Below are 14,444 nucleotides of genomic sequence, written 5' to 3'. Positions count from 1 at the left end.
ATTTATAAGAAGGTGACCGAAAAGTTATTGCGTCTTAAGGTTGTCCGTAGGCTACGTCCAGACGCTAACCGTGCGTCGCCGTTTACGTCGGGATATCGCCATTTGATTACAAATGCCATGTATACAGGAGTAACTCTCTCTGCTCACGCATGTAAACGGGTTATTCCGAATGTTTCAGAAACCCGAATAGTGACCTTAACCCGACCATAACCCGATTATTGACAGCTTGTAAACGTAGTCACTGACACCCTTTTACTATGAAAATTTCATATTTTGAAACTGCCGCTGAAAACGGGCGAATCCCAACAAAGCTGGAAGTTGACGTCAACCTCCCAAAAACCGGAACCTTTGTCAGCCCATGGGTGTATTAAGAGAACGGTCACGCCCCAACATTTACATAGGCTACACAACTGACCTGAGATCAGTTAGTCTTCTGAATCTAGGTCGTGCAGATCTCAGAAAATGTATACATTGTTCATATGCTATTTTACCATTAAATTCACTTCTGAGACTTTTTTATGCGAGAAATCAACTACTTAGAGGTCAAATATGGGCCGTTTTACGAAAATTGATGTCTAATTGCAAATTTTGTTCGACTGTGTGTCGGACTTCAGAGGCTGGTGCTGCCTGTGTTGCTGCCTCGCTGCCTGGCCTGCCTTCCTTCACAGACCCCGGCTTGCTGTGAGCCCGATTGAGCTCCGGCACGGCTGCTGCAGCCCACAGCACCTCATACCCGCGCAAAGTCACCGTTTGGGCTGGTGGACTACTACCAAACGCCGCTGCTCTGACAGGACAGAGCTCCAGGGCCTTCAACTCCCCTCTTCCTGCTAGCTAGCTAAATACCCGGTGTATGTGAGTGAAAGCGCGGTCAGCGAGCTTGTTACGCCAGCATTCTCTTACCACAGATTCTAGTTAATCTTATAATGTGTGTAATTATAATGTGTTGAGTTATTTAAACAAACGATTGGGAAAATAAACGCCGCTTGTCCATGAGTCTCATTGATAGAGCCTGCGGCTGGATGGAGCTCTATCAATGAGAGCTAGCTAGCCTCCTCTTAGAATTCCTCTGGAATTCACAAATATTCATTAACTTGAAATCGGACACCGTTGTTAGCTTTATAAAACATATAGTTATATGTTGTATAAGTGGCGTGACGAAATTCAAACTGTAAATATACTCTAATTACGACCAAAAATGAAGCTAACTAGCCGCAATCTGTACACATAGGATTGCAGGGACAGTCGCAGCCAACAAAACCCTTACAGCTCACAAATATTCATTAACTTGAAATCGGACACCGTTGTTAGCTTTATAAAACATATAGTTATATGTTGTATAAGTGGCGTGACGAAATTCAAACTGTAAATATACTCGAATTGCGACCAAAAATGAAGCTAACGCCCGCAATCTGTACACATAGGATTGCAGGGACAGTCGCAGCTAACGAAACCCGTACAGCTCACAAATATTCATTAACTTGAAATCGGACACCGTTGTTAGCTTTATAAAACATATAGTTAGATGTTGTATAAGTGGCGTGACGAAATTCAAACTGTAAATATACTCGAATTACGACCAAAAATGAAGCTAACTAGCCGCAATCTGTACACATAGGATTGCAGGGACAGTCGCAACTAACGAAACCCGTACAGCTCACAAATATTCATTAACGAAATCGTAACCGACACGTTGTTAGCTTTATAAAACATATAGTTATATGTTGTATAAGTGGCGTGACGAAATTCAAACTGTAAGTATACTCGAATTACGACCAAAAATGAAGCTAACTAGCCGCAATCTGTACACATAGGATTGCAGGGACAGTCGCAGCTAACGAAACCCTTACAGCTCACAAATATTCATTAACGTGAAATCGGACACCGTTGTTAGCTTTATAAAACATATAGTTAGTTGTTGTATAAGTGGCGTGACGAAATTCAAACTGTAAATATACTTGAATTACGACCAAAAATGAAGCTAACTAGCCGCAATCTGTACACATAGGATTGAAGGGACAGTCGCAGCTAACGAAACCCTTACAGCTCACAAATATTCATTAACTTGAAATCGGACACCGTTGTTAGCTTTATAAAACATATAGTTAGATGTTGTATAGCTAAGTGGCGTGACATGTGTGTAACATGTAGTAAGAGATTGCTGGTGTAACAAGCTCGCTGACCGCGCTCTCACTCTCACACACGGGCCATTTAGCTAGCAGGAAGAGAGGAGATGCAGGCCCTGGAGCTTTGTCAGGGCAGCGGCGTTTGGTAGTAGTCCACCAGCCCAAACGGTGACTTTGCGCGGGTATGAGGTGCTGTGGGCTGCAGCAGCGTCGGGAGCTCAATCGAGCTCACAGCAAGCCGGGTCTGTGGAGGAAGGCAGGCCAGGCGGGGAGCCAGCAACACAGGCAGCTGAACTCCGACACACAGTTTTACCAAATTTGCAATTAGCCATCCATTTTCGATAAACGGCCCATATTTGAGCTTTATATAGTTGATTTCTCGCATAAAAAAGTCTCAGAAGTGAATTTGGTAAGGAAACATTGCAGTGTCTGGAATATGAGATTCTGCCGTTTCTAATGTCTGTGTATTGGGGATTCGCTCAACCAATCAGCACCACGACCTCTAATGCGTGTGTATGGCGGAGTCTCTCAACCAATCAGCCGGCGTCTATGTGTATGATGCGGGCTAAGGCTCAACCAAGCAGCGGCCAGCTCATCTTAAATCATGACCATACCATATTTGGAAGAAAAGCTCTTGTTACAAATAGGGCCAAAACACAGGGATGCATAAGGGCCAATAAAATATCAACCGGGCCATTTTCAGCCCAACTAATGTTACATACCCCATTAGGAGACCATAAGGAACAGTGTGAAATACCCTATATAATCATTCTATCACCCCTTTAAAAATCACTAATTTAAACATTAGGAGTGTTGTGCCAAAAATGGACTTACTTTGTGCATGGGTTGTTTTACATAAACCTAACATTATTATTATTATATTGTCTGAATCATGGCTTAACAGTAACATCTCAGATCTTATATAGATCTGATAGGTGCTCCAGGGGTGGAGGTGTGGCGATATATGTTTTCTCTGATCTTGTTTCTGAGTTAATCACCCACAATTGAGCCTCTACATTTTGAATGTGTTTTTGTTAAGGTAATCTTTCATGCAAATAAATGTTTAAGTATTGGTAGCATTTATAGGCCACCCTCTTCACTTGTAGAGTCCTTTAATTGCCTGACCGCTGTTACCTGTTCTTTCACCCTCTTCCAGACAATCGTCCATTGCACATTTCCTTTTTATACATACATACAAAGAAATTAATATCTAATACATAATAACTGCAAAACGCCAAAACAAAACCAGAATAAAAAATAAAAAATAAAGAAAAAGGCTTTTCTCACTCATCACTGTACAATGTATGATGCACTTACAGTGCCTTGCGAAAGTATTCGGCCCCCTTGAACGTTTCGACCTTTTGCCACATTTCAGGCCTCAAACATAAAGATATAAAACTGTAATTTTTTGTGAAGAATCAACAACAAGTGGGTCCCAATTATGAAGTGGAACGAAATTCATTGGCTATTTCAAACTTTTTTAACAAATAAAAAACTGAAAAAGTGGGCGTGCAAAATTATTCAGCCCCTTTACTTTCAGTGCAGCAAACTCTCCCAGAAGTTCAGTGAGGATCTCTGAATGATCCAATGTTGACCTAAATGACTAATGATGATAAATAGAATCCAGCTGTGTGTAATCAAGTCTCCGTATAAATGCACCTGCTCGTATAGTCTCAGAGGCGTGATGAAAGCTTAGAGAGCCATCATGAAGAACAACAAGGCACACACCAGGCAGGTCCGAGATACTGTTGTGGGAAGTTTAAAGCCGGATTGGATACAAAAAGATTTCCCAAGCTTTAAACATCCCAAGGAGCCACTGTGCAAGCGATAATATTGAAATGGAAGGAGTATCAGACCACTACAAATCTACAAGACCAGCCGCCTCTAAACTTTTAAGCTCATAATGATGAAAGACTGATCAAAGACTGCAGCCAAGAGGCCCACAATGACTCTGGATGAACTGCAGAGATCTACAGCTGAGGTGGGAGAACTCTGTCCATAGGACAACAATCAGTCGTCGATACTGCACAAATCTGCCCTTTTATGGAAGAGTGGCAAGAAGAAAGCAATTTCTTAAAGATATCCATAAAAGGTGCATCGTTTGCCCAAAGGCCAAAGCCGCCTCCACCTGGACACACCCCAAAACATGGGAACCCCCAATGGAAGAAGGTGCTGTGGTCAGATGAAACCAAAATTCGAACTTTTGGCAACAATGCAAAAACGTTACGCTATGTTTGGCGTACAACCACACACCCACACATCATCACCCTGAACAAACATGCCCAGCTGTCATTCAAGCATCGTTGCCGTTCGGGCCTGCTTTTTCTTCAGCAGGGACAGGGAAGATGGTTAAAATTGATGGGAAGATGGATGGAGCCAAATAAAGGACCCATCTTGAAGAAAACCAACCTGATGGAGTCTGCAAAGACACCTGAGACTGGGACGGAGTTGTCTTCCAACAAGAAAATGATCCAAAACATAAAACAAAATCTACAATGGAATGGTACAAAAACAATTAAGTGTTATAAAGCATGTGTTAGAAAGTTGGCCAAGTCAAAGTCCAGACCTGAATCCAATCGAGAATCTGTGGAAAGAACTGAAAACACTGTGTGTTCACAAACGCCTCCATCCAACCTCACTGAGCTTGAGCTGTTTTGCAAGGAGGAATGGGCAAAAAATGTCAGTGTTCAAAAAAACTGATAGAGACATACCCCCCCTCCAGCTTAATAAGCTAGTAAACGCAAAAAGGTAGCGCTATCGCAAAGTATTAACTTAAGAGACTTAATCTAATAATTTTGCACATAAATATTTCAGTTTTTTATTTGTTTAAAAGGTTTGAAATATCCAATAAATTTCGTTCCACTTCATGATTGTGTCCCACTTGTTGTTGTTTCTTCACAAAAAAATACAGTTTTATATCTTTATGTTTGAGGCCTGAAATGTGGCAAAAGGTCGAAAAGTTCAAGGGGGCCGAATACTTTCGCAAGGCACTGTAAATGGCCATCTTTAAGTGTTAGAAGACACACTCACTGGCTTCAACTTATATTTAAATGTATTTATTTAAGTATCTTGTACCTTTTACCTCAAACTACGAAGTTCGGAGCTCAACTCTACTTCTCTGTCCTGTAAATTAAAAAAATCAATTGGCAGAAGAGCTTTTAAGTTTAAGGCAGCAGATTGGAATAATTTACCTGTTGAAATAAGATCAATTTCACTACTTGGTTTGTTTAAACATGCCCTGTCTGCTCACTTTAAGATGAACTGCCATTGTTATTAGTGATGCAGTCAATCCTTATGCCTACTGTTCATACCTAATATTTATATTTGACTGTAGTTAGTAATCCACTCACACTCTACTGTTTACTTATTATTGGCCATCTTGGCAATTTAGTGGTTGTAATGTATTGATGAACATATGCATGTGTTGTTGTTATTTTTCTTTCACTCCTCTGTTATGTAATGATTTTGTTATATGTTGGGACCCCTTGAAAACAAGATGATACATTTTAAGGGGTTTATCCTAATAAACAAATTTGAACACAAAGTTATCTATCGAGAATGTCTACTTGCGCATAATTGATTGACCATCACAGTATGTTGCCGGATGAGATCACTTTGTCATTGCAGTGCTCTTAATGGAAATGAATGATGGGCCCATGTAATACACAGAGCCTTGTGCTTCACACATGCAGAGATCAAAATTTAAGAGGCAGATACTGATAGAGATAGATTGAAAATTAATCAATCTGGAAATGATGTATTGGCCAATATCCGTTTTACATAAAAACATAACATAAGCAAACATTTTGATGAGCAGCTCTTAAATTTGATTGTTAAAGAATTGTGACCAAGGTATGTACTGTGCGTGACATTTAACAGTTAAAAAATAAACTTGTCAGTGTTCAATATAATGTAAATATTGCTAATTTACTGGCATGGCTCTAAAGGTAATAATAGGCAGCAGTCACAGTGTGGTAATATATTAGGCAGGTGTTAATGCTTTGCTTCTCCATTTATTATGTATAGTACAGTTAGTGATGTATTCCACCTACTTTTTTGTTTTGTCTGCAGCGGTACCTCTGATGATGAAATGTGCAACTTCTATATAATGTACTACATGGACAGCAAACATGCCATCCCCTACATGAACTGCATGGAATCTGGCTCCAAAGAGCTGTTTCAGCATATTCCAGCTGAGGCCAGTGTTCCCATAGCTGTCAGTCCAGGTCATATGAATTCTATGATGCATATGGTGCACTCAACAGGTACAAAGGCATCACATATTATTCATGTTGCATACTGCTAACCCATAGTTATTCAATTTAGCATGTAATTGTTTTGTTTTTTTTCCTGTTGTGAAAGAAAGTGAATGTATGTTGTCTTGTTAAAGGTGTTCTAAGCGATGTCTATCCGCTAGCTGCCTGTCCCCTGAACACACTGTAAAAAAACGCGGTCTCTGTAGACAGCCCAGGCTTCACAAACTGCAACAAAAACAAACTGCGCCAACCTGCACCACGAAACATAACAGTGTTCCAGCCAATAACCGACAAGGAGTTGGTTGAGCATACTGCATTGAACGTTAAAAATCATGATGGACTTTCTAAGGGACGAGAGAAGGATGTTGGAGGAGAAGGATAAGGAGGCGAAAGCTCCGTTTTGTTGAACTTTGATTTTTCCCCCAAAGATCATCAAGAAAACCGGTTGCTACTGGATACAAACAGAGCTGAGCAGGTTCTGGATCAGGGTGAGTTCAAGGGAAATGAGCTGCACCACTGTGCTATTACAACTACACTATGTTGCAAAAGCATTTACCCTCCTAGATGTTGAACAAAATTTGGTTTTTCACAACAAAAGCTCCTGCCTGATTATTTGGTTGAATTCCCATTCCATTACAATTGTATTATTGAGAGGCATTCCCCTCTTGGTAGCCATTTTTTTTTAAGCCATTTACTAGTGAACAAGATGTCCTAACTTCAGGGTTCCGCGGGTCTTAAAAAGACAAAGATTTCAAGATCAAAATTGTAGGCCTTAAAAAGTCTTCAGTTTGCTAAAGTATTGTGTTCTAGGTCTTAAATAATTTCAAGCAGGTCTTTATTTTCATATATCCATGTAACGATACCTCTAATGCTCATTGAAATGCTCCTGCAGTGCTTTAGAATGTTATTTTTGTTTGATGTAGTTCTTTCTTTCGCTAGTCCAAATATAATTTGCTGTATTACGACTACAAATGAGACCAACATGCAACTTATATCGCAGCCAATCAGCTAGTTCTGCCAAGTATCTGGCGGCTCCAGTTCCGGCCCGAGCACTATCTTCACACTGCCAAGGCCAGACCCACAAGAAACCTGCAGAAACCCTGAATTTAAGTTTGTATATCTTAATCACTGTTACAAAATGGACACTCAAAGGGCAACTATTATATAGAGTTTTCAGGATAAAACTTGAATTTTGTGTTTGTACTAGAACATGTTTACATGCTTTAATGTTGCAATAATGCACCTGTAATCACCCTTTGTATGAGATGATCTGTAAGAGTGCCTGTCTCTGACAAAGGCCAGTCTGCTCTGATTGGCCAGAGTGTTTCCTGGAATCTGCGCTCTGCAGCCTCCGCTGTTGTTTTGCTAGTTGAAGCTGTAGCTACTGCAACAGAGTAAATAGCAGGACTTTGTACTGTGAAAAATCACAAATAAAGGCTTCTAAACCAAATACAACACAACCGGACATGTCCCAGCAGTAAAGTGAGCCGAAATTGGGGAAAAATGACCAGCATTGGCCGCCAAGACTACAGCTATCTTGTGTTAGCATGCAGATACTTCATATTTAGCACTAGGCTACGTTAGATTGTAATGAAACGAAGCAGCACTTTCTATCGTGAATAATCGCAGATAAAGGCTTCTGAACCAAACACTACCCAATCGGACATGTTTTGGGGAGAATTTAACAAATTGGCAGCCAATATGACATTGTTTACTGCCGTTAGCATGTAGCTACTATAGTTAGCAGTGGATACTAATAGAGTATAGCAGCACTTGCTACAGTCAAAAATCGCAGATAAAGGCTACATAACTGGAAATGTTTCAGGAGTAATTTGACCCGGAATTGGGGACAACAACACTGGCAGCCAAGATGACATATTTTACTGATGTTAGCATGTAGCTACATGCGACAATGTTTTATTTTTATTTTTTTTAAGATTATTTTTTTGGGGCTTTTCCCTTTATTAGATAGTGACAGTGGATAGACAGGAAAGGGGCAGAGAGAGGGGGAATGACATGCAGCAAAGGGCAGCAGGTCAGATTCGATAGGACTCAGCCTATATGGGGCGCACGCTCTTAATGGGTGAGCTAGAGGCCGCTGCATACAATGTTAACGGATTTAAAAAATGAAAATAAAAACTCCAGTCCTGCCTAGCTGGAGCCAATGACAAATCATAGGAGGCCGGCTTAGAGTTGCGTAACACGCCGAGAGTAGAAAAAAATGTGAACAGTTGGAAATCTGGGTAATTCTTCCTTTTACAGTCTCCTAATTACCAAGTATTTAGCTGGTATTTACATGGTAATAATTTTACATTATTATGGCAGTACCACTGGTAATAAGTAGGTAATTATAGAGGAACTACAGCTCAAGTACGAGGTAAAACATAAGGTATTACTGATTAATTCAACAAAGTACCAAGTAGTTCTGACTGGTTTAGGATGGTAATAACTTAGCTAAAAGTGTGTACTTCCTAAGAAAAAAGGCAATTAAACCTTAGAAATACCCCCTAAATTACCCAGCAATAAAAGGTACCAATTTAGTTATCCATGATTTATTTTGTAACAGCTTTTTTTTTGGTACTTTCTATGAATTTAGATAGTACTTTACAATTAATTAGTTGTATAAAGTTATTGTTCATGGCTTTATGATCTTTATTTGATTTACCTTTAGAAAATATTAAACATCTCATCAGTACTTACCTGGTAACACCCTCTGGGTGGACAGTTTATCTCTTGGGTAGTCATGGTAGAACATCTTCATAAGTACTGGGTATGTTCTTGTAGATGTATTCACAATTTACTGAGTACTTAAGCAGAAACTGGACTATAAAAGGAAGTCTTGTTCGTTCACAGGTTATTACCAGAATATTACTGTATAACTAGTAATAGATTACTCAGTTTGTTTATACAGTCAACACCAACTTGTACCATATAGGTTCTACAACATAACTATGAAAAACATGAATATTTACCCATTCAATAAGTCGAAACTGGACTGTAAAGGAAGTAGTGTTTGTTTTCAGGTTATTACCACAATATTACAATTAAACTTGTAATTGATAAAGTCACTTTGTTTGTGTAGTGTTGTAGTAAATTATAGATCCGATGCCAAAGGCCAGATAGGGCAGCTGTGGCTAAGTGGTTGGTGGTTCGATCCCTGGCCCTTCAGTTCCATGCCGAAGTGTCCTTTGGCAAGACACTGAACCCCGAGTTGCCCCAGATGCTGCGCCATCGGAGTGTAAACGTGTGTGAATGTTTACCTGATGAGCAGGTGGCACCTTGTACGGCAGCCTCGGCTACAGTGTATGAATGTGTGTGTGAATGGTGAATGGTTCCTGTACTATGCTAAAGCACTTTGAGTAGTCGTTAAGAATAGAAAAGCGCTATATAAAAACAGTCCATTTACATTAATGGAGCAGAGGAGAAAGAACACAGCCCTGTGGGGATCCGGTGCTGATGGTCTGTGAGTCGGAGATGTCTTTCCCCAGCTTCACATGCTGCTTCCTGTCAGAAAGGAAGTCAGTGATCCACCTGCGGGTGGAGTCAGGCACACCAAGCTGGGAGAGCTTCTCCTGGAGTAGAGCTGGGATGATGGTGTTAAAGGCAGAGCTGAAGTCCACAAACAGGATCCTGCCGTAGGTTCCTGCGGAGTCCAGGTGCTGGAGGATGTAGTGTAGGGCCAGGTTTACGGCATCGTCTACAGACCTATTGGCTCTGTAGGCAAACTGCAGGGGGTCCAGGAGGGGTTCGGTGATGGCTTTGAGGTGTGAAAGCACAAGGCGCTCAAAGGACTTCATAACCACAGAGGTCAGGGCGACAGGTCTGAATTCATTAAGTCCTGTGGTCCTTGGCTTCTTGGGAACAGGGGTGATGGTTGAGGACTTAAAGCATGCTGGCATGTGACATGTCTCCAGTGAGGTGTTGAAAATGTCTGTCAACACTGGAGACAGCTGGTCAGCCCAGTGCTTCAAGCTGGATGGGGAGACGGTATCCGGTCCAGCAGCTTTCTCATAATTTGGAAAGAGTCATCACTGAGGTGGGTGGGGAGGTGGAATGGTGGACCTCTAAGGTGTGGGAGGTGGAGGTGATGCACTGTAGCTGGAGCTGTTGGGAGGTGTCGTGCGGGGTGGTTTCAGGGCAGACCCTTTGTTGGGAGGTGTCGAGCGGGATGGTTACAGGACTGTCCCATTGTCTATCAAAGCGACAGTAGAACTTGTTAAGGTTGTTGGCTAGGCGTTGGTCGTTGGTGGAGTGGGGGGCTATGGGCTTGTAGTTGGTGATCTGTTTGAGCCCTCTCCAGACAGAAGCAGAGTCGTTCGCTGAGAACTGGTTTTGGAGTTTCTCAGAGTAACGTTGTTTAGCCTCTTTCACCGCCTTGCTAAACTTGTACTTCGCTTCTTTAAGTCTGTCTTTGTCCCCACTACTGAAGGCCTCTGCCTTCTACAACCTTAGCTTTCTGAGTTTGGCTGAGAACCAGGGTTTGTCATTGTTGAAACTCACCCTGGTGAATGATGGAACACAGCAGTCATCACAGAAGCTGATGTATGACGTCACAGCCTCTGTGTACTCATCCAGACTGTTGGTAGCAGTTCTGAATATGTCCCAGTCAGTAGAGTCCAAGCACGTCTGGAGATCCTCCACAGCTATACTGGTCCACTTCCTTGATGTTCTCACTACATGTTTGCAGAGCTTTAATTTCTGCCTATATGCAGGGATCAGGTGGACCATGACGTGGTCCGAGAGTCCCAGTGCGGCACGGGAGACGGCATGATAAGCATCCCTGACTGTGGTGTAACAGTGATCCAGAATGTTCTCCTCTCTGGTCGGGCATTTAATATGCTGTCTGTATTTAGTTAGTATGTGAGTGAGGTTTCCTTTCTTAAAGTCTCCAAGGACAATAACTAGGGAGTCCGGGTTGTTCCGCTCCACACATAGTATCTGGTCGGCAAGCATGCGCTGTGCGCTGCACGTTGGCCTGTGGCGGGATGTAAACACCGACCAGAATGAATGTATGGAACTCACTGGGTGAATAAAAAGGATTACAGTTTATGATGAAAGATTCCAGGTCCGGATAACAGTGCTGCTGGGTCACTGTCACATTGTTGCACCAGCCGCTGTTGATGTAGAAACAGATTCCTCCACCTAGGGCTGGGACGATTCGTCAACGTCATCTATTACATAAATGCGTCGACAAAAATAATTTACATCGACGCGTCACTAAATAAAATAAATAACACTTGCGTGCTAATTAATTAATCTAATGTGGAACTAATGTAATGTGGAACTACTGTAATGTGGAACTACTGTTAGATATGTGGGTTCTAGGGACACCTAAACTGTAGCCCTGCCTTAGCTCTGAAGCTAGCCGAGCTCCTCCGCCTACGTGCAGTTTTTTGTCAGGTCGATGGTCCAGTGAGTGAGTCAGAGATAGCAGCACGGAAGGATGTGTGTGGTGGCGACTCACAAGAGTTCCCCGCCGGCCTCTTTAAGATCGCAAGTTTGGGAAAACTTTGAGACTGTATGGCTGCAGTCTGGAGCCTCCCCTGTCAGGTCTTCTCGTCTCACGCTGCCCCCACCTCGAAAATGTCGGTCTTCGGGTCAGTTAAAGCAGTAGGCTACAGGCGAGAGTGTGGTGGATAAGACGAGGACTGTGTTTTGCATTGTTCAGCAGTTGTTAGGTGGAAATACATCTAACATGCTAACACATACCCAACGCCATCACCCAGATGTGCCAATCACTGGAACGAGACAAAAAAAACTGTCCAACTTCTCCTCCCTACAGTGCTTAACCAGCCTTCAGATACAAATAATTAAAGTTAAATTAAAGGGAGAAGAGCTTGGATGTTAAACAAGAGTTTATTCATTATTTTACCTACTACTGTTAAAAAAAGCAAATACAGGCTACTCTTTTTGCACTTGCTTGGTTTACCTAAGTTTTTATTTTTGTATCTGGCTTCAGGTTGCACAAAAAATTAATTTTACTTGAACAGTGCAGTGTTAAAGAGATTTGAACCTTTATTGAAATTTGTTTTGTGTAAATTGTTAATAATTGAGCAATGGGAAAATAATCGCTAATTGAAAAATGTATCGTTAGACTAATCGAAAAATTAATCGTTCGATTAGTCGACTAATCAAAAAAATAATCGCTAGATTAATCGTTTAAAAAAATAATCGTTTGGGACAGCCCTACCTCCACCTTTAGTTTTGCATGCCAGTCCAGTATTAATCCACAGAGCCATGTCTCCGTGAAGCACAAAACAGTAGATGAAAATAAGTCCCTGTTTTTCCCCAAAAGTAGGTGTAATTCCTCCAGTTTGTTGGGCAGTGAACGCATGTTAGAGAGAAATATGCCCGGTAACGGTGTGCGTAATCCTCGCTGGTGGAGACACACCAGCACACCAGCCCGTTTCCCTCTCCTCCGGCGTTTCGCTGCATGAGCAAAGGTTAGCGCAACTTGTGGCTCCACAATTGACACTGTGGAGTCTTTCCGCTTCCTGGGAACTATAATCTCCCAAGACCTTAAGTGGGAGCTGAACATCAGCTCCCTCGTCAAGAAAGCACAACAGAGGATGTACTTCCTGCGGCAGCTGAAGAAATTCAACCTGCCAAAGACAATGATGGTGCACTTCTACACAGCCATCATTGAGTCCATCCTCACATCCTCCATCACCATCTGGTACGCTGCTGCCACTGCCAAGGACAAGGGCAGACTGCAGCGTGTCATTCGGTCTGCAGAGAAGGTGATTGGCTGCAATCTGCTGCCGCTCCAGGACCTTTACGCCACCAGGACTCTGAAGCGTGCTGGAAAGATTGTGGTCGATCCTTCCCACCCCGGACACAAACTCTCTGAGCCACTCCCCTCTGGCAGGAGGCTGAGGTCCATCATGACCAAAACCTCACGTCACATGAACAGCTTTTTCCCATCCGCCACTAGCCTTATTAACAAGGCCCGGAAACCACCCTGACTCTCCACCTGGCTCTTCATGCCACTGTTCTCTCTCTACTGTAATGCTTGCTCTTTATTTATTTATTATTAATTATTTCTTCTTCTTATTATTATTATCTTTATTTTTAATTGAATACATACTGTGTACATATACTTATATTGTTTATACCTATATTGTTTAATATTCCATTTAGAGAATGTGTGATGTGCACCAACAACACCAAAACAAATTCCTTGTGTTAAAAAACGTACTTGGCAATAAAACCCATTCTGATTCTGATGATTATTTATCTAAGATCTAAGTGTGAAGATATTTTGTTAAAACACCAATTGTCAACCCTAGAATATCGCCGCAATATTGATATCGAGGTATTTGGTCAAGACTGTCTGATATCTGATTTTCTCCGCCCAGCCGTAGTTTTTCCTGCATGCACCGTGTGTTTGTGTGTGTGCGCGTGTCAGTCGCCGAAATTGCGAGTTGCACTAAATTCACGGTGATTGGTTGAATTCTCGTGAATTGTTGCGGTTGCAAAATCCTGGAGGGACTGATAAAAGGAAGGCTTGTTTGTTCCCAGGTTATAGCCAGGATATTACCATTCATTTATGAATAACTTTTGTTCTTTTTAATTACATTAAATTAAAAAGACAATAAGCAAACAGTTAATGTTAATGAGGAGGAGCGACAACAAATGGTCAAACTTACTACGACTCGGTCTTCATTGACTGCGGTTTAACTTGGTGTTTAATCAGAGTTCGACACACTTCATGAGAAAACAAGCCTTATTGTCTTATTTTCCTTTCAGTGTGTAATACATCTTTATGCATGTTTATCTTTGAGAATGAGCAGCATTATGAGAGCTTTTTTGTTTGTTTGTCACTCAGCTTTCGAGTTGGCTATTGCTAGGTGGGGATGCTACACGCTTGACCACATGAGATGCTTATTTGTTTATATCATTTTTAACTGTTTGCTTATTGTCTTTTTAATTGAATGTAAATAACAGAACAAAAATTATTCATAAATTAATGGTAATATCCTGGCTATAACCTGGTAACAAACAAGGCTTCCTTTTACCAGTCCCTCGACGATTTTGCAAAGTCGCAATGGCAACAATTCACTAG

General features: G+C 41.6%; 1 protein-coding gene across 8 annotated transcripts in view; it reads left to right on the top strand.

Moving 5' to 3' along the window:
• Positions 1-14,444, top strand: part of pam (peptidylglycine alpha-amidating monooxygenase) — a 136,277-nt gene that overhangs the window by 58,775 nt on the left and 63,058 nt on the right. For all 8 annotated transcript variants that reach the window (XM_039779401.1, XM_039779398.1, XM_039779399.1 and 5 more), the window contains exons 13-14: positions 6,195-6,388; positions 6,808-6,867. In XM_039779401.1, coding sequence (XP_039635335.1) covers positions 6,195-6,388; positions 6,808-6,867 — 254 coding nt within the window. The remainder of the gene's footprint in view (positions 1-6,194; positions 6,389-6,807; positions 6,868-14,444) is intronic.

The sequence above is a fragment of the Perca fluviatilis genome, chromosome 17, assembly GCF_010015445.1.
Source record: "Perca fluviatilis chromosome 17, GENO_Pfluv_1.0, whole genome shotgun sequence".
Classification (NCBI taxonomy): domain Eukaryota; kingdom Metazoa; phylum Chordata; class Actinopteri; order Perciformes; family Percidae; genus Perca; species Perca fluviatilis.
This window is presented reverse-complemented; position numbering and strand designations above follow the sequence as displayed.